General features: G+C 50.1%; 1 protein-coding gene across 8 annotated transcripts in view; it reads right to left on the reverse strand.

The window, feature by feature from the left end:
- Positions 1 to 689: 689 nt before the first annotated feature.
- Positions 690 to 25,174, reverse strand: part of Pfkfb3 (6-phosphofructo-2-kinase/fructose-2,6-biphosphatase 3) — an 85,641-nt gene continuing 61,156 nt past the window's right edge. For 3 of the 8 annotated variants that reach the window (XM_058578653.1, XM_058578654.1, XM_058578655.1), the window contains exons 2-17: positions 19,862 to 19,987; positions 18,783 to 18,879; positions 18,032 to 18,098; positions 17,462 to 17,536; positions 17,086 to 17,142; positions 14,674 to 14,798; positions 13,896 to 14,103; positions 13,432 to 13,578; positions 13,166 to 13,270; positions 11,187 to 11,316; positions 10,503 to 10,565; positions 10,314 to 10,378; positions 8,646 to 8,819; positions 7,057 to 7,079; positions 4,588 to 4,640; positions 690 to 3,286 (exon numbers count right to left, since the gene is read on the reverse strand). In XM_058578653.1, the coding sequence (XP_058434636.1) occupies positions 4,598 to 4,640; positions 7,057 to 7,079; positions 8,646 to 8,819; positions 10,314 to 10,378; positions 10,503 to 10,565; positions 11,187 to 11,316; positions 13,166 to 13,270; positions 13,432 to 13,578; positions 13,896 to 14,103; positions 14,674 to 14,798; positions 17,086 to 17,142; positions 17,462 to 17,536; positions 18,032 to 18,098; positions 18,783 to 18,879; positions 19,862 to 19,987 (1,505 nt within the window). In that variant the 3' untranslated portion in view covers positions 690 to 3,286; positions 4,588 to 4,597. The remainder of the gene's footprint in view (positions 3,287 to 4,587; positions 4,641 to 7,056; positions 7,080 to 8,645; positions 8,820 to 10,313; positions 10,379 to 10,502; positions 10,566 to 11,186; positions 11,317 to 13,165; positions 13,271 to 13,431; positions 13,579 to 13,895; positions 14,104 to 14,673; positions 14,799 to 17,085; positions 17,143 to 17,461; positions 17,537 to 18,031; positions 18,099 to 18,782; positions 18,880 to 19,861; positions 19,988 to 25,174) is intronic. The other 5 variants (XM_046442373.2, XM_046442375.1, XM_046442377.2 and 2 more) reach the window with 3 other exon arrangements.

Here is a 25,174-nt window from a genome sequence, read left to right on the forward strand (position 1 = left end):
GGGGAGAATAGAAGTACTTTAGATCAGACAAAGGGGGGTGAAGGGAAGGGAGAGGGGAAGGGAATAGGAAAGACAATAGAATAAATCACTTTCCTGTTTCATATATGAATACCTGACCAATGTAATTCCACATCATGTACAACCAGAAGAATGAGAAATTGTACTCCATATATGTATAATGTCAAAATACATTCTACTGTCATGTATAACTAAAAGAAAATGTTTTAAATGTCTTATTGAAGAAAAAAAATAAAGTCTAAGCCAAACAGTGACACATATCTGTAATCTAAGCAACTTGAGAAGCTGAAGCATGAGGATCACAAATTTGAAGCCAGCCTCAAGGACTTTTGAAGATTCTTAGCAACTTAGCAAGATCCTATGTTAATTTAAAAAAAAAAAAAACTGAGGGTATAGCTCACTGGTAGGGTGCTTGCTAGCTTATAGAAGGCCCTGCCTGGGTTCAATCCTCAGCCCCTCAAAAAAAAAAAAATAAAAAAAGTTCTCTTAGTTTAAAACTGACACATCTTACTCTCCCCACAATGTAGGCAGCACACAGTCTGCATTTGAATGTCATGTGTAAAGAAAGACAATGAAGTGGGGTAGGTCAAGAGCTGAGAGGTCCCAAGACCATGAATGTCAGAAGATTCTCCTTTCTGCCCCCCAAACCAATCAAGGGTCCACTTCATCAGTGTATTTCAAACAGTTATTTTTATTGATCCGCAAATGCAAAATATACAAATTTCTCAAAGGCATCTCCTGTTTAAAAGCTAGCACAGCTTCATTCCAGGTCATTAATTCAGACAAATATACAGAACACAGGAGTCATAAGTCACACATAAGAGGCCCCCAAAACCGTTAACAATTAAACCCCATCTATACAGCTTTCTATTTTTTAGGCTCCCTTATACATATTAAATAAATAAATAGCACATCTGCTATCAAAATAATAAAAAAATAAATTTCAAGTATTACAAACGAAAATATCATTGGTGTGGTTCAAACAGTTTTTCTTCCCCAGAATGCTTTGCCCATGGTCAAAGGAAAGGGGGAAACTTACCCAAAAAACAAATATGGCGTAAAATTTTAAAAATTGGTCCCAGTTTTGTTTTGTTTTATTTTGGGGGGGTTGGGGGTGGGGTAAGGAGAAACAGAGGTTCCATGACTGTATGTCAGATGTACCCACCAGCCGACACCCCTTCAAAAGTCAGGTTACTGGCTTTCAAATGAAGCAGAATTCTCCCTTCTCCAAGATCTCCCCTCCCTGACCTTATCCACATGCTCTCCCCATCTAGTCTCTCACCAAACTGTAGTCCTATGTTAGGCAAAACCCTCTTCATGTGATTCCGGGTCCCCAGGGGTGAGAGGGGAACACACCCTCATGGAGTCCCTACCTGTATCAGCTCATACAGGATAGGGCCAGGGTGGCAGCTACAAGACCACCCTCAGGTGCAAAGCTACAGGGCTCTCAGGTCCAAAAATATGACCAGCCTAAATACTCATGCACATGCATGTGCCGCACACACAACCTGACGTGACTCAAGATACTGGGGAAGGGAAGGACCCCAAGTCTTACACTGTAAGGACTGTACACCTAGATAGTCCTGCTCTCTGGAAGACTGCCAATTAAAAAGGGATAGGGTAGGCAGGAAGGAATTGAAGGGTAAGGTGTGAAAAATACGAACCTCAATCGTGCAGTATCTGAAGCGTGTCCCCGTGTCCCACTTAATCACAGTTAGGGAAACATGCAGTCTCTAAGGGCTCCTCTCAACAAACAAAGCTGCTCTTCTCTCCATGCTCAGCTTTAGGTGTCTGGGCCGCCACCCTCACTCCAGGCTTGTCCCCTTAAAGGGCATGGTCCCAGGATCCACAGCAGAAGGTGGGAAGAAAAGTGACCTTTGGCACCAGCTTTGAGACATCCTTAAAGGGTCATTTGGACAAACTGTACTGCCAAGTTTCCAGTTTCTTCTGTAAGATACCCTCTCCTACCCCATTTTTTGAGGCAACAAGGGAGGAGAAACTGACAGACAGAAACTACAGGTATCTAGAACCACATGTCCCATAAGCCCTACACTCAATACCTGCAAACATGTCACAGATGCCATCGACGCAAGGCAAGGATGACATTCCACTCTTGAAATCCCCAAGGTGCCCAGAGTGGTGCCAGGCACACAGCAGACACTTGACAGACAACCTCTTAGAGGAAGCAGCCTGAAATGGGCCTACCTGGGACCACTGACCCCAGTTAGGGACATGGGTGGTGACAAGCACCCAGAAGGAGGAAGGCTGGCTCTTCTCCATGCCATCACAGAGTTGGTCTTGCAATGATGCAAATGCTCTGAGCTTCCCCATCTCATGGGTCTGCCCGACTCCTCGCATCCAGAGGCTCCAAGCCCCCGAGGGCCTAACGCCCCAGCCTCTAAGTCCTGAAGAGGTATGACTTTCAGGTCACCTTAAAACGTGCAAAACCAAGCAGCTCCGGGAGAGCAATGCACTCAGGCACCTCCAGGTCCACGTAGGAAACAAAGGGACCCCAAGGCCCCTGGGGGGGGAGGAGGAGCTCTGCTCATCTGTTGCGTTTTCGCAAAACACCTCCTTTTGCCTACACAGCCAGTCTGTCCTTGAACTCAGGGCTGCGGAGGCAGGTGGACGTTCAGGAAGTCTGAGCACGTCACTGCTCTGTTGACAGATGAACATCAGCTCAGGGACTTCTCAGAAGTCCCAACTCTGCATGCATCCAAGTCTCTCTCCATGAGGCACCTTCCCAGGCCAAGATGCACCAAAGAGCCAAGTGAGTCTCCACCTTCCGCAGCTAGGATCTGCCTTCCTTTAACTTCAGGATTCTCTGCTAGTCGAATCTCCCCAGCTAGGCAAATGCCAGGCCAGTATCACAGAAACAAAACCAAATAGTGGGGTCCAGTGGGGTCCCACCTCCCACCTCCTCCTCTATACACTGTCCTCCTCAAGCCTGGTGGAAGGACTTGAAGCCAGACACCCTGGAAGCCTCGGGAGCGTAGAGGGCGGGGAGGCCCAGAGCTCGTGGTCTGAGCAGGGATCCACGTGGCTGTTGTCTCCTTGGCCATCCAGGAACCGTGGGTACAGCTGCTCTCCAGCCAGCAGTCTCCCCTTCTCATCCACCCCCGCCTGGTCCAGAAGTCCTGGGGATTGTTTTGGCCTCAGGCAGACAGGTGGGCACAAGCTAAGCTGAAGTGGAAATGGAACGGAACCGGATATGTCTGCTTCAGTGTTCCCTGGAGGAGTCGGCGCCACTCCGGGAGCCTTTCATGTTCTGTTTTCAGGAGAAAGAGGGTGTGGGGGAGGGAATCAGGACTTGTATCCAACCGCATTTCTTTAGCACAAGGCTCAAAGCCATGCCAGTGAGACGTCTTCCCCTCCCTCTACCCCAACAAAGAACAAAACCCAAGAGAGGCATCATCACAAAACAGGTGGAAGAGTGCCCAGCTAAGTCCAGAACATGACAGAGAATAACCCCAGCTCAGAGACATGGAGTGGACACAGGCTAGTTTCCTGCCAGAAAGAGGTAGGGAAGGAAGATGGGACAGGCATGTGGCTCAGGACCCCGAAGCTCTAGTGGGTCAAATAGGAACCCAGGGCTATTCTCTGCACCCACACAGGGACTCCCTGCTGGCCACAGGCAGGCCAGGATGGGCTGGGGGACCTGAAGCAGCACAGGTCCTGTCTCCTGATTCAAGGCTCAGGCCCTGGTGTCTGGGATCTGGGCCCAGTGCTCAAGAGGAGTGCACAGGGGATTAATTGGGATAGCTGGATGTGGCAAGGAGCCAAGCAGAGGAGGCTCCAGCTCTGATCAAAGTGACCCTAGGAGGAAGTGCTATCCCCAAGGCACTGGCTCGTATCAAAACCTCCCTAAAAATATTCTTCAGTCACTTAGGGACACATGATTGCTGCCACTGCAAAGCAGGGGTCTCTCCCTGAACTCCCTAATCTGCCCCTCGAGAAAAAGAAAAAAAAAAGAAACACAATTTTTATAAAAGTATTCTCTCTGACTCTGAGTGTCTCCAACAACACTGAGAAGAGAACAGAGCCCAGGCAGACAGGTATCAGGGATCACCTCTCACACTCTCACCCTGAGCACCCCAGCTGAAGAGAGGAGCCTTACAGGTCTGGACAGCACCAGAACTACCACCCAGGTCCAAGTAGGACTCAGGAACCCAGGCAGCTGACACCCTCCGTGATAGGGTGGGTCTCTGGAAGTGGCCTAGTCCTCACATCTAGAGAGCCACGGGATCTGAGAGTGAGGGGCCGTGGCCTTGCTCTACCATGGACACCATAGGCCCCCAGGTTTCACGTATGAAGACAATGCAAGGATAACATCAAGTGCCACAAGGCGGGTCATGTGTATGTCATTCAGTCATGAGGCCCCTGGCTCAGGACACACACAGAGAAGACAGACCTCACAACGATAGCACTGCTCATAATACCCTTGGGTACTGACACATGAGCCACATACACCACAATGGCCTTCTGCACACTGATAGAGATGCCCTACAGCTAAGATGCCATGACTTGGAGATGCAGGAGGGGACAGAGGGACATGCACCAGGCATTTACCTTTCCAAGGTTAGTAAGGAGAAAACTTTGAGAAAATGTGACAGACAGTTCGTCTTTCAAGCATAGTGGGGAAGAGAAAAAAAAAAAAATCTTTCAGTAGTATTTTTTCTAGAGTGCACATGAAATTTTAAAATGAAGAAGGCATCATGAATGCCAGGTGGTCTCCACCTCACATGGATTGCCCAGCCCCCAGGAAGACACTGCAGAGCACAGAGTCTGGGCCATCAGGCCAATTTTGCCAAGAAATCAACATCACTGGCCCCACACCCAGGGGATCCCTTCCACCCAAGTCTAAGCACTCCAGCTGCTCATGGGAAGAAAAGCCACCAGGCTGAGGCAGAAACACAGGAGCACCAAAATGCAGATTCAGACCCGAAGAGGCCAGGAAGTATCCAAGAGGCCCAGGATACCAAGTCCCTCCCTAATAATAACAGCAGCCATTGTCCATCAGGCCCCACATAGGTGCTAGATATTTTGCTAAGTGTTATATCTATGTTCTCACTATTAAAATGCCTTATAAGCCAGGCACAGGCACACGCCTGTAAGCCCAGTGACCCGGAGGCTGAAACAGGAGGATTGGTAAGTTTGAGGTCAGCCTGGGCAACGAAGCAACTCTGTCTCACAATAAAAATGAAAAATGTTTGGGGGGTTAGCTCAGTAGTAGAGCATTCCTGGGTACAATCTCCAGTACCACCACCACCACCACCACCATCATCATAATAATAAATAATAATAATAAAAAATAAAGTTGTGAAGTTCTCTCCATTTTACAGTTGATGAAGTTCAGGTCCTAGAATTGCTTTAACTTGCCCAGAGTTCCAATATCCGGAGATCAATTCCTAGAATCAGATCTATCTGTGATCCAATTCATGGGGTTACTCTCACAAGCGGGGCTAGACTTTGGGATTCTGGGTAGAATTCTGACCAGTCAGGGGGATGGGCTATAGTATGTATTTTTACTGAACTGGAGGGATTCTAGTCCTGAGCACTATTAGATTCACCCTAGAGCTGGGAAAGCACAGCGTTAGAATGCCCCCCTCCCGGTAGGAAGCCTTCTTTGAAAAGGAACACAGCATGTGCAAGACCATGGGCTCCGAGCCTAAAGGCAGGCTGTCATATAAGAACCCTGGTCCTCCAGTAGTCCATATGCTGGATCTTGGCTACAAAGGGGCAAAGGCCTCTTGCTCTTAGAAGGTAGATGTTAAAGAACAGGCCTCATTAACCAAGGAAGCAGCTGCAGGTGAGAGGCTCTGGGACCTAACTAGAAACCAAGAGCAGCTAGCAGTACCCCATAGGCTGCAAGGACCCAGGGCCTCAGGACAGAGGCAGGGCAAGTATCCCAGCTGCTCCCAGAGGCTGGCAGAGAGGAAGACACCAGCCTTCAGAGGCAGGAAGCCCATCTGGGTCCAAGTTGTGCTGCCTACCAGCTGGACGGCTGTGGGCCGGTTGCCTGACATCAGCTGTCATCTGTTAAGCAGGGGAGGAACTGGCGGGGCCACCTCCTATGGTTATTTAAGGACCAGAGAGGTGGGGGATGAGCCATTGCATTCTCTGTGAGCTGTACCGCCCTAGGAAGTACATCTGACTGCAGAGCTACCAAAGCCCAGGCATGCTGCCAAGCCCCTCCTGCTGTCCAGCTGAACCACTCCAGGTTTCAACACCAACTCATCAAGGTAACCTAATGAGTGCAGAGGGAATCAATGGGGAAGGTGTCAATGAAGTGGGGAGGGTGGCATTTTACAGTGGCAGCTATTAAAACTCTGCAATATGAAGGCCTTGGCACCGTCTGCAGCTGGGACTCACCAGAGCAGTGGAAACACTACATTCTCTCCCCAGTGGCTGCCAGAGCCCATGTTGAACTAGAGGTTCCAGCAGAGCCCTCCAGGGGAAGGGGAAAGGTAACCCCATGGTCTGATGTCAAAGCTGCACCCAGTCCCGAGTGCAACTTAGGGCTGAGTGGGTTCTCCTAAAGAACAACAGGATCCCCAAGTACAGGGTCCACGAAGACCTCTCTGGAGCATGGGGCTCCTTGGAGGGAGGGAAAGGAAGCAGGGCTCCAGTCCAACCTGCCACACTCCACCAGGTGTGTCCTCGTTTTGAAGATTAGACTCTGGCTAAATTGTTCTTTCAAAATGAAAGTATGCTTGGGGTGGGGTGGGGGCATAAAAGGCAATGGTATCAGGCCTAGATCCAGCATGTCACCAAACTGGTACCCTTAGAGGGCACACATGGATTCGACAGCAGGGGCCCATGAGGAACTCCACTGGCCACAATCCCTCTTGTATTCCTCGCTAAAATGCTCCTAACCTCCCTCCTCCCTCCTCCACGCCCATCTCCTCCTCCCCCAAGGGAGACTTCAGACTTCCACAAAACCTGTCTTTATCCTCAGTGTTCTAACAGGCAGGAGGCCAAACTGGCAAGCAGGAAGGAAGGAGTATAAACAGCAGAATTATTCAGAGAAATACTTACAGACAGGCCTTCCCTAGCAAAGGCTGCAGGAGAAAAAGTAGAGAAAGAGAGCAGTCAGTCAGGAGGCAGAATGTCACCTGGCACGACAAGCCCTGGCTAACCCACACACCTGGCCCAGCCAGCTGCTCCCAGACAGCCTTGGGATTGGGCCATCCTGGAGGACCGTCCTGTCAAAGCCGGGGCAGCTCTGAAGTGGGGAGCGAGGACAGGGCTCCTGCCACAGTGTCCTACATGACCAGGGCCAGTGCAGCTCAAGATGTCACCTGCCCCTGCTGAGGCAAGTGTTCTCAGGCATCTGCGAGGGCCACCTCTGCACTTCCAAAGAAGACCCAGGGATATACCAGAATAAAATGCCGGAGAAAGACTATTTCAGTTCTGCTTGATTTTCATTTAAAAACCCTCAGATTTGAGACCTGAAAGGAATTTTATTGGAGGTCCCCCACTCCTCATCAGCAAAGCCAAAGAGACTGAGGGTCAGGGCCATTAAGAGCCACATTCATGCTAGTGGCAGAGCTATAGCCAATGCCAGACACACTGCTGTCTCATTGTATTCAGCTCTGTGTGCCAGACAACAGGTTAAAGGCATGGCGGAAAAAAAAAAAATCTGATCCGCCTTCTGTGGTAGGTTTTATTCCCCCATTCCACAGATGAGAACACTGAAGCCAGGGAAAGTTAAATGACCTGCAGAGGCTGCAGCACTCTTCCCACATTACATCCCAGACACCAGGAGACTTAAGGAAGCTCTGGGGAAGGCAGGAAGAGTTGGGGACTTGCCAGGGCACCTAGCATTGAGGTCACAAACAAAGCCCATTCGAAATTCAGCCTATATTGATTTGTGAGAGGTCAAGCATAGGGGCAGAGGTCAGGGACCCCAATTAGGTGGCACCTAAATTGGAACCTAGGGGATTCTATATCTCACACATTTGCAAAGCTTCTTGGCTACCTTTCAGGAAGGTACTTGTTTTCTGCAAACAAATCTTAATGCCCCAAAAAAACAAAAACTTGCCACCTTTACTTTTCTGAGCTAGTGAAAACAGTGGAATGCAGGTGGGCTGGGTTTGCTTTGGTTTTGACCACCTGTGTGAGGAAGTGGCTCCCTCCTGGCTGTCCAGACTGCAAAGGCTGCCCAGTTCTAAGGGGATCACACTGGCTCTGGACAGAGACCAGGGCCTGCGGGGCCCCAGCTCTTCTGTAATGGGAATGACAGCAAAGAGGACAAGTGAGAGAAATACCCAGCTATGGGGTAGGACAGAAATGATGCCCACTATCCACATGGACAGACTTCGGGACTAGGGGACAGCCATTGACTCCATTTTAGAAATAACTATCGCCAACGTGATCAGGACTTGGGCATTTCACTATTTCTTCTGCTCTGCCCAGTTCTGCCCAGGAAAGATCACAACCTCAGAAGGACATGTGCAGTTACAGTTGTCAGCAAGGAAAGGTCTTCAGAGAGGGCTTCTTGTGTTCTCCCCCAACACACGTACACACACACACTCACACACTCACAAACACGACACATCCTGGGTCCATGGCCATCACCCCAGCCATGCTCCCCCGCAGGCAGGTAGGAAAGGGGAGTCACTAACTTGTCCGGGCAGCTGCGTGGGCACCTCCGGGGGCAGGCAGCTGGGCAGGGCAGCAGAAGTGGAAGCCACATGCTCCTCAAAGCTGTTGATGCGAGGCTTTTTGGTGGGTTCGGGGCTGGCTAGTGGGGTGACACTATTGCGTCTCATGAGCGGGTTAGGTCCCTTCTTTGCATCCTAAGCAAGACAAAGACAAAAGAGAGAAGGCGACAGTTACAGGGAGTAAAGGGAGGGAGATAAGCCACACAAAAGTCCCCCTGCTCCTGGGTTTTATGGACACAACCACAGCTAGACCAAGTGAGTGGCAGTGGGCCGTGTTTGTGCCACGACCTCTGATCGGGGACAGGTGTGATTCCCTCCCGTTCCTTCCCTTGATCATTCCAAAGGGCATCCATGTGACAGGGACAATGTGCGCACAAGAATAATTTCAATCACAGCAGAGAAGGAGATCAGAGAAAAGAACCTTGCTTCCAGCCCCCAAAGGGCCCCAGAGGGGAGCCCAAGAGAAAGACTTAGGTCTGAGGCTCAAAGGAGAGGGAGAGAAAGGTGTCGGTGCCAGTCCCCTTCGCCCAGGACCTGCAACGCACATGCACCTGCTGAGCACTCTCGTGAGCCATACCCTGCCAGAGGACGGGACTCAGGGGCTTCCAAACCAGCCAGGAGACCAAAATTAGGAAAATCGGCATCAGGCAGAGTCTGCCAGCTAGGACCAGACACCATCATTCCCACAGGCCCTGGCCCAGAGCCTCTGCCCTGAGGTCTCTCTGTCACTGCACCACTCTGGTACTCCGCAAGCAAGTGTTCTGAGACCCCAGGTCTGGAGCAGCAGGTCGCAGCCAGGCCAGGGCTGTCCTCACAGGGCTAAGGAAGTGCAGGTTCAGTGACCTCATTTAGAGGGGAGAGGACTACAAAGGCAGGGTGAGGCGGCGGAGGGATATCGGCCTCTCATTTCACTCCACAGATGAAGCTGGGCAGTAAACTGGCTAACGTCTCATGTGTTCTTCATGCCAAACTTTGATGGCCAAGCTCCTTAGATGGGGGACTCCACAGAAAGTCACGGTCGGTATAAGACTACGCTAGCAAAGCACGCATTTTGACAGCCTGTAGAAAACAAATTCAAACTCACTTTTACAATGCACTCCTGGACAGAGATGAAATCTGCTCAGGAAGAGATTGCCCTGAGTGACCCCAAAACCTCAGAGCTCCCCGAGGAAGACAAAAACGACCAAGCTCTGGGTGTCCTGAAATCCTTCCTACTGGCCATCCCTCACGTCTCCCACCTGAACTCCTGATTCTAAACCTAAGCACATGCAGATGACCTGTCAGATGATGGGCGGATCCTGTCAGAGCCAGGATTCTGGAACTTGAAAGCAGTTTTAGGGGCTGAAAAAAGCCACAGACACTGTGCTAGGGTGAGGTTTCAACGGGAGATAATCGCACTTCTCCAGTCAAGTAGAAATGCAGGGAGAGAGCAGGGAAAGAAAGAAAAAGCATAAACAGATCCCAAGAAGCCATAGGAAAGACGGGCAGGAGCACAGAGGTCCTGACCAGGGGAGCCACCCAGGCCAAGGGCTAACAAGCTGCTCCGTGAGAACTTCATGGGGCCTTCCCCAGGCCTCCCATGATGAAGGCCAGGAAGGGGGCATCATCCATCGAGAGACCTCCACTCACCTCTGACCTCTCCCGGTGTGTGCTCACTGACTCCACATTCAGGTAGATGGATTCCACACGGCAACCTGGGGGGATGGAGGATGGGGGAGAGAACAGCTTCTTTTAAAGGGACAGTCCCACCTACAACTCCCAGGGGCCACCCAGAGACACAGACCCCAGAGGTAGTGCTTGGAAAGGGCTGCTACTCACCATAAGCGACAGGTGTCAGTTTCAGGACAGTGTGAAGGGGGCATTTCAGGTAGGGCATCTCTTCTGAAAAAAGAGAGATGGTCCAACAATTAGACTTGAGGCAGGAGGAAGAATCAAGGGATATCTGTGGGCCCACACCAGGAGCCCCAAGAGCCCCAGAAGCTGTGCTGGGGCAAGGGCATCTCATCCCAATATTCAGGTCATCCTGCCCAAGGAGGGTGACCCTAGGAAAAGACACCTAACCAAAAGAATACAATAAAAACAAACCCCAAACCCACATTCTCTTTAAAAAAAAAAAAAAAAAGCTATTTTCCCAAAAATTCAGGTCTGTCTAGGGCATAAGATTCTCATTAGCGTTCTCTGGGCTCTTTGTTCTTTGGAAGTAGACTGATGAGAAGAGATGCACCCCCCACCCACACACATACCCAAAGACCCTTCTTCTATGTGTGGAGCTGAGGGCTTTGGGTAGGCTGTGTTTAATGTGATGAGCAGTGTTCCCAAGGGCCAGCAAGGTAGCGCTGGGAGGAGAGGACCCTGCTGCAGGCTGCGAGCCAGAGCCCTGTCCTGCCTCTCCTAACACTCAGACACGCAGCAGAGTGGGCAACCACAGGTCTGCAGCCACCTGCACTCAAGGGCCAGATTTCTTCCCACTCCTTCCCAAGGCCACAGACTGCCCGACCAAACCTGCACTCTTATCCAGGAAGTAGGCCAGCAGGCAGCGCAGCACAGCCTGGTGACAGATGACCAGCACATTCTCCTGGCGCTCCAGCTCCATGATCACAGGCTCCAGACGCTGGACCAGATCCTGGTAGGACTAAGCACAGGGATGGGATACCACGTTAGAGCAGAGGGCGCCTGGAGAAGAACACTGCCACCCACCTCTGTCATCATGGATGAGAGCTCAGGATTGGTCACTCCACCCGTGAATCCATCCATCCATCCACCCACCCACCCATCCATCTATCAACCCATACCCTGGGTGTTCAGCTCTGGAGGTGAACACAAAAATCCTGAAGGAAACATTCACCTGCCAGCTTCACTTAGTGCCTTCCTCTTCCTTCACCTCTCCAAGGCGGTGAGGGACAGAGGTGGTTGAGGAAGTGCAGACTGTACAACAGAATATTACTCAGCCATAAAGAGGAATGAATGACACACACCCCAACATGGAGGAACCTCAAAACCTTTTATGTCGAGCCAAAGAAGCCAAGCACAAAAGTCCACATTTACTGCATGACTCCACTTCTATAAAATGCCCAGAACAGACAACTCCAGAGGCAGGAAATAGGCTCATGACTGCCAGGGGCAGGGGCTGGGGGAATCTGGAATGACTGCTAACAAATCTGAGGTCTCCTTTAGGGGTGAGGGAAATGTTCTGGAATAAGTGGTGACGGTGACATGGCACTGTGAATACAGCCAGCCTCCTGACTCTGTGGGTTCCACAACCAACTACAGATTGAAAATATTCAGGTGATGTCAGTTTGCAGCTGGGGACAGTGGCACACCTGTAATCCCAGTGACTCAGGAGGACCACAAGTTCGAGACCAGCCTCAGCAACTCAGCAAGGCCCCATCTCAAAATAAAATAAAAAAGGGCTGGGGGTATAGTTCAAGGGTAAAGTACTTGCCTCACATGTGGGAGGCCCTGGGTTCAACACCTAGTGTAGGGGGGAAAAACTGCATCTGACTGACTGAATGCAGATTTTTTTTTTTAATTGTCATTATTCCCTAAACAACTGTTTAACAACTGATTACAGAGTATTTACATTATGCTGTTATTGTAAGCAATCCAGAGATAATTTCAAGTACAGGGGAGGATGTGTGTTAGATTATATGCAAAAATAATATCTTGAGTAACTATCTAGAGGGTTTGGGATCTTCAGGGAGTTCTGAGTCAATTCCCTGAAGACACCAAGGGACAACTGTCTACTAAAACCCACTGGCTCACATATTTTAACATGGTTAAAATTGATAAATTTGTCAACAAATGTGAAAAAAAGGGGTATGGTTTTGTCTCTAAATAAAGACCTGCAAAGCTCCTCTTCACACGGGCTCCTCCCACCCTCCTTCCTTTTCTTCTTCTAACCAGCAGCCCAGTGAGCGAGGGCCAGCATGAGACAAGAGGGCAGCATGCTGCCCGCCAGGGACTGCGGTATGACAAATGCTCAGAAGGGCATGGCCAGGAAGGGCACACTAGGCGTCCACCAGGGGCCTGGCCAGGCTCCCACAGCACCACAGGGTGACCGGCTGCACAAGGGGAAATGCCCTCTGCCAGCATCAGCTCAGACCCCAGCACCAGTGATACTAGATGACATCCTGGGGCCTGGCCTGTCTGCTATCTCAAGCTCTGGTGCCGAGCGAAGCCTCGTCCCACGTCACTAAGAGTGTAGAGTCAAATCCATGCATTCCCCACTTTCTCTTATGGGAAAATACAACTGCACTTCCCCTAAGGCTGTGGAACAAGGAAAAGTCAAACCAAAGAAACAGAAAAGTTCCTAAGTGGAACCTTGGCAGAGGTAACAAGGAGCCTGCAGAGAACAGAATGAGGGGCCGCAGCCCTCTCTATGCCAAGCCCACCCACAGCACTCACCACCTACCCAACCTCCTCATAGGAAATGAACAAAGGCCCACAGAGAGCACAGGACAGGAGGCAACCCCCTAGCTCACCTCGCCTGTGGGATAGCGGTAGTAGTACTTGTCCTGCTCACGCAGCGCGTACTCCTCAGGGTAGGTGTCCCTGATCTCTTCGTAGGTCAGCTCCTCACACACACCCTGATGGAAACACCCGCAGTCACTCCAGGGAACACACGCAAAGGGACCACGGCAGGAGGCTCTGCAGAAGACCTGGGGCAGCCACCCAGGATGCCCCAGGGACATGGGTACCTCTCTGCCCCCAGCCTCCCCACCACGGCCACACCAGTCCAGGGACTCACGGCATCGATCTCGTTGAGCGCCTTCCATTGCTCATAGGGGAGCTTCAGCGCCTCTGCCGTCTGGATGGTGCTCTTCAGCTGGCTGGTCCACACCCGAAGGTCCTTCAGGTTCTGCTCATCCACAAACTTGCTCAGGGCATTGGCAAACTGACAATTGACAGGGAGAGGGGGCACAGTGATGCGGGTCCCGCGGAGTTCACACCCCCCATGCAGGGCTGGGCTGACACGGACCCACAGTACTGAGGGTGGCTGACCCCACAGGACACAAGCTCCTCAGAGCCCAGGAGACGTGGCTCTGCTTGTCCTCTCCAGGTACACACACACACACACACACACACACACACACACACACACAGTATAGTGAGTCAACGACAGGAGGCAAGGCACACCCCACCACCCTCCTACACATGGGAGCCGGCCCCTTCCTGCCACCCATCAGCCCCCAGCCCCTGCTCTCCTCCTACCTTCTTGCCTCGGCTGGACAGGCCCGAGTCCCCCCCAATCTTGCCCTGGAGGTTGAACTCATTCTCGCCGTGCCGGCACAGGTAGATGGTGCGGGGCTGCACGTGGATGTTCATTAAGTAGTAGACGATGCGGCTCTGGATGTGGTCCTGAACTCTGTTCACCAAGAACCTCCGGCCAACATCGATCACTTTGATCAATGACAAGTCCCTACAAAGAAACACCACTGAGGACCACCCCTTGGGCCTCCCTGGACAGCACCACCAACACACCCACCCCTGGGCCTGGGCCAGCTTCCAGAGACTCGCTCCCTGGGAAAATGGCAATGCGGGACCGAACACTCTGGGGCAGACTCCGTCTTTCCCTCCAGGAGCCAGAGAGTAAAGGCAAGGCTGGTTCCCACAGCAGGGTCTTGCCAAGAAGCTGGCTGGCCACCCAGGAGAAGAGGGGAGAGAAAAATGAGAGAATGGATAAGAAATGAAGGAAGTCTCAGGGGACAGGAGCAAGACAGGGCTCAAGTGGGCACCCCTCCTCCACCTCTACGGGCTGTCAAAAATATTTGTATTGTAATCAAAGATGTTTCTAAAGACATTTTAATAATTTCATTTTTTTACTGGTACACTATAAATAGTGGGATTTGTTATGCCACGTGTACAGGCATATGATTTTTTTAAGGAGAGTTTATGGAAATATTCAGGGGTAAATGCTTTGTGGGAACATCAAGAGAACATTAAAAGCCCTACTTGAGGTAATTCAGAGATGGTCATCTCTTGGAATTACCTGTCACATTTATCGGGGTCCAGCGGCTGATAGCTGGCTTCATAGCAACTGATTCTCTTCATAAAGTCGTCCATGGCTTCTGCCGAGTTGCAGTCTTTGTAATCCGGGCTGGAGATTTTAACTTCCTGTAATGCCACAAAGAGGCAGCTGATGAATCACGCTGGGAGGCTTTCTGCTTAGATAAAGCAGGATTTGGAGCTTTCAAAAGGGGAAAGCCCAGAAAGGCTCAGAATAAAGATTATCCTACCCAGCGTTTAAGAGGGGGAAAAAAAGAAAGAAACTGGGGGTTGACTGAGAGCCCCATGATTACATGGGGAGAATGCCCAGGGGAGACAGAAACACCGGCGGCAAGGACAGACACAGGAAACCCACAAGGATCCCGTAATGAACACCTCAACAGACCACCAAGTCAGTATCAGTCCCGTAACTGAGTCACCACCAGATAGCCTGGCCCTCAATTCAGCTAAATCCCACATAAGCACTTGTAATGTTCCCCACGCCAGGAGCAGGTCAAACGGCACATTAACAGTTTCTAGGGATGCCCCTGACCTTGGGTGTGCTATCCATTCACCTGGACAGAGGCAGCACCCACTTGTGGCTGTCTGTGACTAACTGCTTGTCTAACTAGACCTGGGGCCACACCTCTCCAAGGGCTGCCCTCCTCAGTGAAGCTGCCCTCTCCTGTAACGGCACAGTAGGTCCGAAGAACCAGGCAGATTTTAGAGTAATTCATGATTTTTTAATGCCTGTGCTTCCTTTCTCCTTGACAACCATCACAACTAGGAGACAGGAGCACTTCAGGGCTCCAAGTCAGCGGGTAGCTGGTGTTTCATGGTGCAGTTACAGATGGGCAGACCTAAAGGCCTGGTGAAGCCACTAAAATGGTAACATGTATCACACAATAAAAAAATAAATAAATCTAAGTTCACCAGTTCCCATACCTAACCTGCAAAGCTGCTTCAAGATTTAACCAAAGCAAGAGGCTTCTGCACCCAGAGGGTTGGGGAAAATGACCACCTGCGTTAACATTAAAGGATAAAAGACTGATAGCTAAGGGCTGGGGTTGTGGCTCAGTGGTAGAGCGCTTGTCTAGCTGTGTAAGGCACTGGGTTCGATTCTTAGCACCATATGTAAATAAATGAATAAAATAAAGGTCCATAAACAACAACAAAAAAAAAAACCTGCTAGTTAAGCACATTGGTAACAACTCACTGGGGAAAATGGTTTCCCAGCTGCACCTGGCTTCTCTACCAAGTGGAACAAGGAAAGTCAAACCAAAGAAAAAGCAAAGGCCTTTTTTCAGATTATTCAACTCCTGTTTCCTTGTACTTTGAGCCTCTTCCGTTGGATCCACTGAAACTCATTTGAACAGGTTTTCCTCAATTCAAAGAGCTCTTCCTGAAATATGAACTCATTTCTTACCAACGCCTATAAGTATATCCTCTGCCTTGGAGAAAAGGACCAATATTAGAAGCTAATGTGTGTTTAGAATCCCTTTAAAAATGCATATTTGTGCCGGGTGCAGGGGCACATGCCTGAAATCCCCAGGGACTAGAGGTAGGAGGATGGCAAGTGTAAGGCCAGCCTTGGCAAATTAGTGAGATACTGTCTCAAAATAAAATAAGGCCGGGGATCTAGCTCAGTGGCAGAACATCCCTGGGTTTCATCACCAGCACCACATACACAAAAAAAGATCTATTTGTATGCAACAATACCATAGCATTCACTATCCAAAAAGAACTGCTCTTCTTTATGAATGTGTCTTATTCTGATATGTTTAAGCTAGAAAGAAAATGGTCTACAATATGAAAAGGTGACCTGAGAGAAAGTCCTCACACAAACCATTTCTATGTACAATACAATAGTTATGATAAAATTAAGAATTAATCAACTATGCTGCCAAGTACCCTCCAGCTCCCCTTGGCACAATGGAGAAGTCTGGTAGATGTACTAGCAGGAGAACAGTTTTACTACACTCTTTCTTCCCAAGCCTGGAGACTCTGCCTTCAGTATGTCAAGTCCTAGAGACCTGTGCTTATACACAACCCAAGAGACTTTCTCAGCAGAGGAGATCAGCTCGCTGCTTCCTATCCCATCTGGAGGGGTGAACTGCCCTTGATCCCAGACAGACCTGTGGCCACTCCACTGCCAAGCTCCTGTCACCTGCAGAAACTGCTCCCCATCTCCTCACTGGAAATCTCTCATGTTCCCAACAAGACTTTCCTGCCAAGTCTCCTCAAGGACCCTGGGTAGAGCCAGCCCAGGGCAGCAGGCTCTTGAGGTACATATCCCGTTGCCCTTCTGCCCCCGCCCCATGTCCACCTCACAACCTGGGCCCCTACTTTTCTAAGATTACAAATGTCTGTGCAGTCAGAGCGGCTACATGTGTGTGGGGCTTCCTGATGGTCTTACCATGATGTTGGAGGCCACAACTGTAGGGTCGTCACACACGGACTCAATGAAAAATGCCTGGTGGAAGTGAGGCAGATATGTTAGGACACAACAAACATCACAAAGGGCCAATTCCAACGTCACTACCACATACGAGAAGCAAGGACGACTGTCCCAAAGACATAAAACAATCACCTGCGAGCAGCCAATCCCTCCCCTTCCCCACAGAGGAGCACCTCCCCAACCTGAGCCCTGCCCCAGGAAGACCCTTTCTATAGTCAGCAAAACTCAGGTGGCAGGAGGCAAAGGACCCAGCAGGGATCAGGGAAGGAGCTGGGCTCTGAGGTGTCCTCCTCTTCCCGGAGCTTATTGGGACAAAGCGAGAAGTTTGGCTCACCTTGAAGTCATTTTCTTTGGCAAAATGCAGGATCATGTGTCTCCTCTCTCGAGTAGTGTTGGTGGCATCAAACACCTGGTAGAGAGAAAGGTGAGGGAGAAGAATCTGAGTTTGATAATATTTACCAACCATAAGCCTAAAAATATGCTTCAGGAGAGTCTGTCCTGCCGGGAGCCTCTCCAGGGGTATGCTCCCAGTGGCCCTCCCCTCTCCCACAGCTACAGCTCTCAGGGACAGGAGGGGAGGGGTGGGAAAAGCAAACAAACCAGCAGTGACATGAAGTGGGAGGGTGGACACAGAGGGATACTGGCTATAGTGCTGGCAGCAACCTAGGCCCTGCCATGAAGGTATCCTGCTGCCCAGAGAGGGGCAGGAGACAGCAAAGCAGGGCCGCATCTCAAGGCCATCCCAAGACCACCTTCCTGAGTCACCTGCTTCTCTCAACCCTCAGGGCCAGAGGCTCTTGGTTCTCTATTATCCCTACAATGGCTCTCAGTACCACTCTGGCCAGTGAGGACATCACCCTGCTGGGGGGCAGGAGACCAAGCCGGCTATATTCCCCAGACTTACTGCAATTTGTCCCCCTTCCTTTGTCAGGTAGCTTTTGACATCTCTCAAGGCAGCCAAGGCACACTGCCTGCAACACAGAAGGAAGAGAAGCCGCACTTCAGCGCAGGTTGTGCACGGGGAAGCCCGAGCACCCCCACTTGCCCAGCACGAGAACCTGCCCTTCAAGTTCTATGCTGCCAGGTGCCAGCCAGGCCTCCTCGGGTCTAGAGGCTTCCAGTCAGAGGCCCACTGCAGACAGTTAAAGGCGCCCTTGGGAGATGGTGCTCACTCCTAACTGCACACTGGAATCTCTCCTGGAGGAGCTACTAAACTGACACCAGAGCCCACCCACGGATCCTCACCAGGCTGGCCTGGGTGGAGCCTTGGCATCGGCATGAGAATCTTTACAAGCTCCCCTGCTGAGTCTAAAGGTGCAGCCAGGACTGAACACCAGCGTCCAAGGGCTTCAGGAGGCCTTGGGCTTAGCAAGAAATCCTTTGCAAACACAAACAGATGATTTCCAATGAAAAGGACTTTGTCCACTCTCAGGATGTGGCTGCTGTTGTTGGTCTGTCCCACATCAGCTCCCTCAGGACATCTGGGAACTGATCAAACTCAGTCTCAGAGACGCCGAGAGGCTTGCCCTAACACTGGACCCAGCTGAAGACCACCAGTGGACAGCCACACTGCAGGCCGGCTCTCCCTCCCTCTTACAGAACCTGGCTTGGACACCAAGCAAACCAACACCCCGAGCAAGTAGCCCGTGTCTTACTTTCGCACTTTCATGGCTTCCTCATTGTCAGGGCGGAAGAAGTTGTAAGAGCTGTACTGCTTCACGGCCTCACGGCGGTACTCGCCCACATTGAACACTAGACGGAAAGACAAGGACAGCCCTGGATGACCCAGCAAGAGGCAGGGGCCCACAGCCAACTGCAAACACATCTCAACCAAAAGAGAAAACCAATCCCCCACCAACACACGCCAGTGTGTACGACTACATCCAGCATGGAAGCCAGAGGTTGGACCTCCCAGTCCCAGGTCATCATCCCTTGCCTAGAGGCAAGCAGCTCTGTTTCCCAGAACAAATTACAGTACCCACTGCCACTGGCTCTACCTGAGGCCATCTCACGTGGCCAGCCTCCAGTCAATCACGATATGGTGGAAGAGGGGATGGCCACAGGTCTAGCAAAAATAGGAATAATGATTTCTGCCTTTGGTACCCAAGTGAGTGGGTCTCACAGTGGTGCCAAGGGGATAGTTAAGGGGGTAGTGGGTGCATTGCTCAGTGGTAGAGTGCAACCGTAGCATGCACAAAGCCCTGGGTTCAAGCCCCAACACCAAAAGAAAAATTGACTGGGCATAATAGGAGACAACAAATATAAAACACTGTCCGCTGTCCTCAAGATAGTTCTCATTTAATTGGGAAGACCAGACACAGATTCATAAAAGTATCACTGACAACATGAAAGTAGGGAGCACTGGAGGTCAGAGGAATGTCACAACTAATGGGCCACACTAATTTCATGAAAGATTCACACAGAATGATGTGGCCAGAGACAGCTTCATGGAGGAGTTGACACATGAATCAGACAGGATTTGGGGAGTGGGGAAAAAAGAGAATGGCCAGTGAGACAAAACCTAAAGGATAAGGAGGGGTGGTTGACGCAGTACGGTGGGGACACGGCTGGGATAGGACTGAGATCAGACTCTAAGCCCCAGGACAGGTCACCCCTGCCCCTGCCCACTGGCACCAGTAACTGGAGGTGAAGGTCAAGTTTTTTACAGCTGAGGGGGTCTGGCATGCAGGGCTGCAGCACTCAACAGAACAGCCTAGCTGGGGACCCCACGCACCTTTCGTTGGGACACCAATCCAGTTGAGGTAGCGAGTCAACTTCTTGGAGATGTAAGTTTTGCCTCGGGCGGGGAGGCCCACCATGACAATCACCATCGGGGAGTTGGTCAGCTTCGGCCCACAAGCTGGAAAGAGTAGTCAAGAGATGAGTCACAGGTCAGGTGACACAAGTTGATGAACAGAGTCCGATGCCCCACAACAAACTTAGAAGAATGACACTGAATTACGTACTTTACTCTCCGTTCCAAAGCCCCTAGTACCGATAAGCCAGCAGACCAGGGCCCTGTGGTGGCCAAAGCCCCAGTGAGGCCTTGAGCTCAGTCCCCCTTTCAGTTACAAAGGTGGCAAAAATAGTACCAGTCCCAAATTCTCAATCTGACAAGAAGGGTCCTGACCCAGCCGGGGATCCCAGTTACCAACAGCATGGGAACAGCGCTCCTGGGGAAATGAGGAAGGGACCCTAGCTCAGGGTGGGGAAGTCAGCAGTGGGGAGAGGCCCTTTCCAACCAGTGTGCAAACTGAGGGGACAGGTAGCAAAGGGACATGGAAGGTGGTCCAGTGAGCCAAGAGACAGAGAGAAGCCAATCGTCAACCTTCTAACCTCCTCCCAGGCAGTCCAGGCAGGATTTCTTTAAAAAAAAAAAAATTCAACAGCCAATTTCTAAAAGTCAGAGCTTATCAAATGAAAGTAGGTCGGGGACTCAGAATGCTGATTTCCCTTCTGGCCCCTGCTGCTGAGTGACTGTCCCATATGCCTCAGAATCTCTACAAGACAACACAAGGGAAGGAGGTTTTCAGAAAGCAGCTAAAAGAAGCCTGTTCTAGAAACTGAAGGCCCAGTGTCTCCTTGGTCATCGTCTTGCCCCTGAGACTCCTGGAATTCCTGTATCCCAGTGACAAGCCAGCTCCCAAAAGCCAAAGGCCACCTGCCAACTCCAGCCCAGCTGTCCTTGTCCCTTCCTGGCACAGGCCCATGACCTGCAGAAGGAGCTATGAAAGCCCTACATCCAGCCCAGGCGGTCATTAGAATTGGACAGAGGCCCAGACTCCAGGGGAAGTCTAAGATGGAAGGTAGCTGGGTGGGAAGGAAGGAATGCCAAGCCCTGAGGACAGGCCCAAGTGGGACACCCAACAAAATCCCTACCGAGGTCACCTTGAACACACCACAGAGGTGCTCCAGGATGTGCCCCTGGGCCTAGCTGGGGTGAGGTGGAGTGTCTGAGTGGCAGGCAGGCAGATGCTTTGCTTCCCATTCCTACTCATTAATATTCAGGATCTGAGTTAGGAGGACCAAGTAGGGCCATCACAGCCTCCCAGAGGCTCAGAAGCTATACAAGGCCTGTGGCCACATTCCCTCAGTTTCCAGAGGTCCTGGAACAAACAGATTCCTAGAAAACAGGTGCTTATCGTTGACAAGGAGAGTCCCACAGGTGATAAGCACTTGAGCAGTGCAAACAAGCACCAAGGGGCCACATATCTATCCCCAGAGAGAGGGCCAGGGGGCGTAGGACACACCCCACCCCAACCCCAATAATACGGGTAGCTGCAGTTAACAAATCACAGAGGGGCTACAGCTGACATCTTCTCACCTGTGCCCTTAAACAATATCCATACACTGATCCCTCCCCCAGACCAGCGCCCATCCCCATCAGGTGACCCAACAGGCCACCACCCAAGAGCATCTAGACATGCATGGAGACACACAGCTGTGCACACATGGAATCTCTCTTGGAATCAAGCCAAGGAAGCAGAGGCAGAAGCTGACTGATTTATCAAGTCGGGGATTATGTCTATCCACTAATCACAGGAACAAATCTCCTCTGGCAGTAGACTATCTGGGAGGCAGAAAACAAACAAAACCATCACCACAGCAGTCAATGCCTTTGGGCAAAAGGTCAGGTTGAATTTCAAATCCAAAGAAACCATCACTCCCTCTTTGACAAGGTGGAAGCCATTCTTCCCATTGGGTGGGCTTCTTGCCTGAGATTCAAAGGGGGCTGCAGCTTCCCTCCATCCAAATGTCCCCTGGATCTCAGCCAAAGGAGGGAACCACATGTCCTTTTAACTAAATCTCTGGCTACTATTCCATCCCCCCCCCCATTACCCTTTATTAAACTCAAAGCACATCTCAAATGCCTGCATGAGCCTATAATCTCCTATCCCTGCCAGAATCCCCTTAGACCCCCAGTCTCTTCTCTTCTCTATGGTCCTTTTTACCACCTATCTGACATGTATGCCCTCCCTGGATCCCTGCCTTTCCGTCTCCTACAGCACAAAGGACGAGGCATGACGAGTGCTGACAAGATTTTCTAAGGTATACTAGTCTTTTTCATTTCATTTTGTATAAATGCATAACATTTTAAATTTTTGACAGTCTTTGAAGCCGGGCACGGTGATGCACACCTATAACCCCAGCAGCTTGTGGGGGCTAAGGCAGGAAGATTGTGAGTTCAAAGCCAGCCTCAGCAATTTAGCAAGGCGCTAAGCAACTCAGTGAGACCCTGTCTCTAAATAGAAAAAAAGTACTGCAGATGTGGCTCAGTGGTTGAGTGCTCCCAAGTTCAATCCCTGGATCCCACCCCCCAAAAAAGTATAAGAGAATACACATGTTAACTATGTAATGGGGAAGGAAGCCCTTGTCTAAAGACCACTGATTACAGTCTGGGAGACTGAGGCTAAAAGAATTGCTGATGGTGAAGGCCACTGTCCCTTGAGTAAAAACTCACAGAAAGTCACCAAGTCTCAAGAATGAACCTCAACCCTATATGCTCATAAGACACATGCTCTGGATGCTGGGTGGACAGGAAGATGTGTGGAAGAACCTGGGTCATTGTCACCTAGTGATGGGTACCACTGAGCAAAGACCTGAGTGTACAAAAGCTGGCCATACCATTCTGTTAGTTCACAGCGCAAGCATGCTACCTGTGCCCATTCCCTACAGGTAAACATACACTGGACTCCAAATGAAAGCAAGAGGGCTAGCAAGTCAGCATGCATCTGCAGTGACAGTGACTGGAGAAATACACTATGAAAAAAAGTCGGCAGGCAGGCAGATCCCCCACCTGGACAGTGCTTGTCTCTAAAATGGAGGGTGAAAGGCTGCAGCCCTGAGCCCCAACTCCAGCTCTCCTCCTGAAGCCCCTCTGGACTGCTGCAGCTTAAATAAACCCGCTTCATGAAAACTCCTCGGGTGTCCAGCCTTATCTGTCCTACATCATTCCCTGGATCAAGTGAATAGCCTCCCTGTGAACATGCAACATGTGGACAAAAGCAGACACTGGACAGCTGCCCTCAACTGCCCTCCTGACACTAGACTCACCATTACAAAATGGTTGGCAAGACTCTCTGCTGTGTCTCCCTCCACTTCCCTTGAACTTACTTCTACTCGGGGGCTCTGCATATTTTGCTAACCTTAACAATAAAAAGATGCTAAGTCATCTCTTCTTTTCTACAAGTAGGTGAGACACTTCAATTAACAAGTTCAAGGGGAAGAAATGTAAGGGGCTGTTTATGAGCTATGAACCAAGAAGGGACCCATTTCCTCAAGCATGCAAGGAAACTGAGATTTTGTCCATTTATAGGAACCACCTCGACCTACTCACAAGCAAGGGTAGAATCAAGCTGTGCAAAAAGACCTGCTTTGATGCTTGCAATACACAACTACCCTAAGAAGTTCTTTCTGGAAAAACAGACTTAACCCAGCTGGCTCTAGGGAGACCAGAATGCAGCACAGAGAAGCATGCTGTCTACTGAACAGCAGCAGAATGCAGCTAACAGACACCTCTTTCAAAACCTCTTCTGCACTGTTCGATGGCATTGGCATACATGAATTACTCTGCATACACATTTTAACTAATGTCAACCTAATCTTAAACCTTCACAGCCCCATGATCTTTACCAGTGACACTGGGCAATGGGTATTTTATAGCGACTCTTCGGCAACTTTAGGAGGCAATAGAATAGCAGAGTGGGAAGCACACAGGGCATGAAGTCAATAAATAGTTTGAAGCCTGGCCTCCCCACTTCCTTGGATAAGTTCCTGTCTCAGTGTCTCCGCCTCCTTTTCTATACAATGGAGGGATGCACCATAGACACTACTGTAAGAATGAACTGCAGCATAATTCACGTGAATTGCTCCCTGCAGTGTCCTCTGAACCTATGGGCCATTATGGCTACCTGAATGACAGACAACGGCTCAGTTTAGGTCTTTCCCTTTCAGAATCCTTCATCTGCTCTTTCCCAAAAGAGTGACTCTTTTAAGTGGTTAAGCCTAAGGAGCTTTTAAAAATTAAGTTAACTGGGTTCTGTCTGGAGCAATTCTGAACTTGGTTTGAGGCTCCAGTATGGATTTTTTTTTCCCCAAAATCTCACCCAAATGATTTTAATGGGCAGCCTCAGCTGAGAATCACTGCAGGGGTCACTTGAGGACAAGGCAAGGATTTCTCTGGAATACTGACCCATCTTCCCTAAGTTAGAATGCCATCAACAGGAATAACTTCTAGAAGAAAATCTATCACATCCCCCTATCTTCACTGCAGTCAATCCTCTGCAGTCTACTCTAAATCCTAAGTAAAGATAAACTGGCTTTGTCTCATGCACCCATATTTTAGGAAAAAAAGATGTGGTCTTTATACCTGCTGTTTAAGGCACTGTACTCACCAGTGATAATACCCTCTAAGCTCCAATGAAATGACAACTTGTCTAATGCCTAAGTGCTAGGCCTTATCTCAGAACCACAGCACTGAGAGGGACAGATACCCTCATCCCCAATTAAGTAGACAGAATGTAACTTACCTTACAGACAAGGAAACTGAGGTTCTGAATGGCTAATAAATCATCTAGATGAGTAAGGAGGTGCTCAATTTTTAGTGATGATAAATTAAAAGAGACCCTTGCTAACCAAGAACTTAATTCTAATCAATTCAGCTGATTCACAAATTCAGGCAAGTCTCCATTTGCATTTGATGAAGCACCAATCCGGGTGCTTCAAGGGCAGTAATATCATTCATCTTGGGCTCATCCATTTGGGGCTTTTTACTGTTGTTCGGTTCTTTGTACCTGAACAGAAACATTCCCTGTGTCTTTTTTTTTTTTTAAATATTTATTTTTTTAGTTTTAGGTGGACCCTATATCTTCATATTTATGTGGTGCTGAGGATCGAACCCAGTGCCTCATGCAAGCTAGGTGTATGCACTCTACCACGAGCCACAACTCCAGCCTCTGTCCTCCTTTAGTAATAAACCTCAGAGGGATCTGCTGCAGACCTCCAAGGAGGAGACCACTGATAAAGATGGTAACAGGTTTAGGAGAAA

Source organism: Marmota monax, unplaced genomic scaffold (genome assembly GCF_021218885.2).
Source record: "Marmota monax isolate L192 unplaced genomic scaffold, Marmota_monax_Labrador192_F-V1.1 WCK01_AAM20220418_F8-fsc00072, whole genome shotgun sequence".
Lineage (NCBI taxonomy): Eukaryota > Metazoa > Chordata > Mammalia > Rodentia > Sciuridae > Marmota > Marmota monax.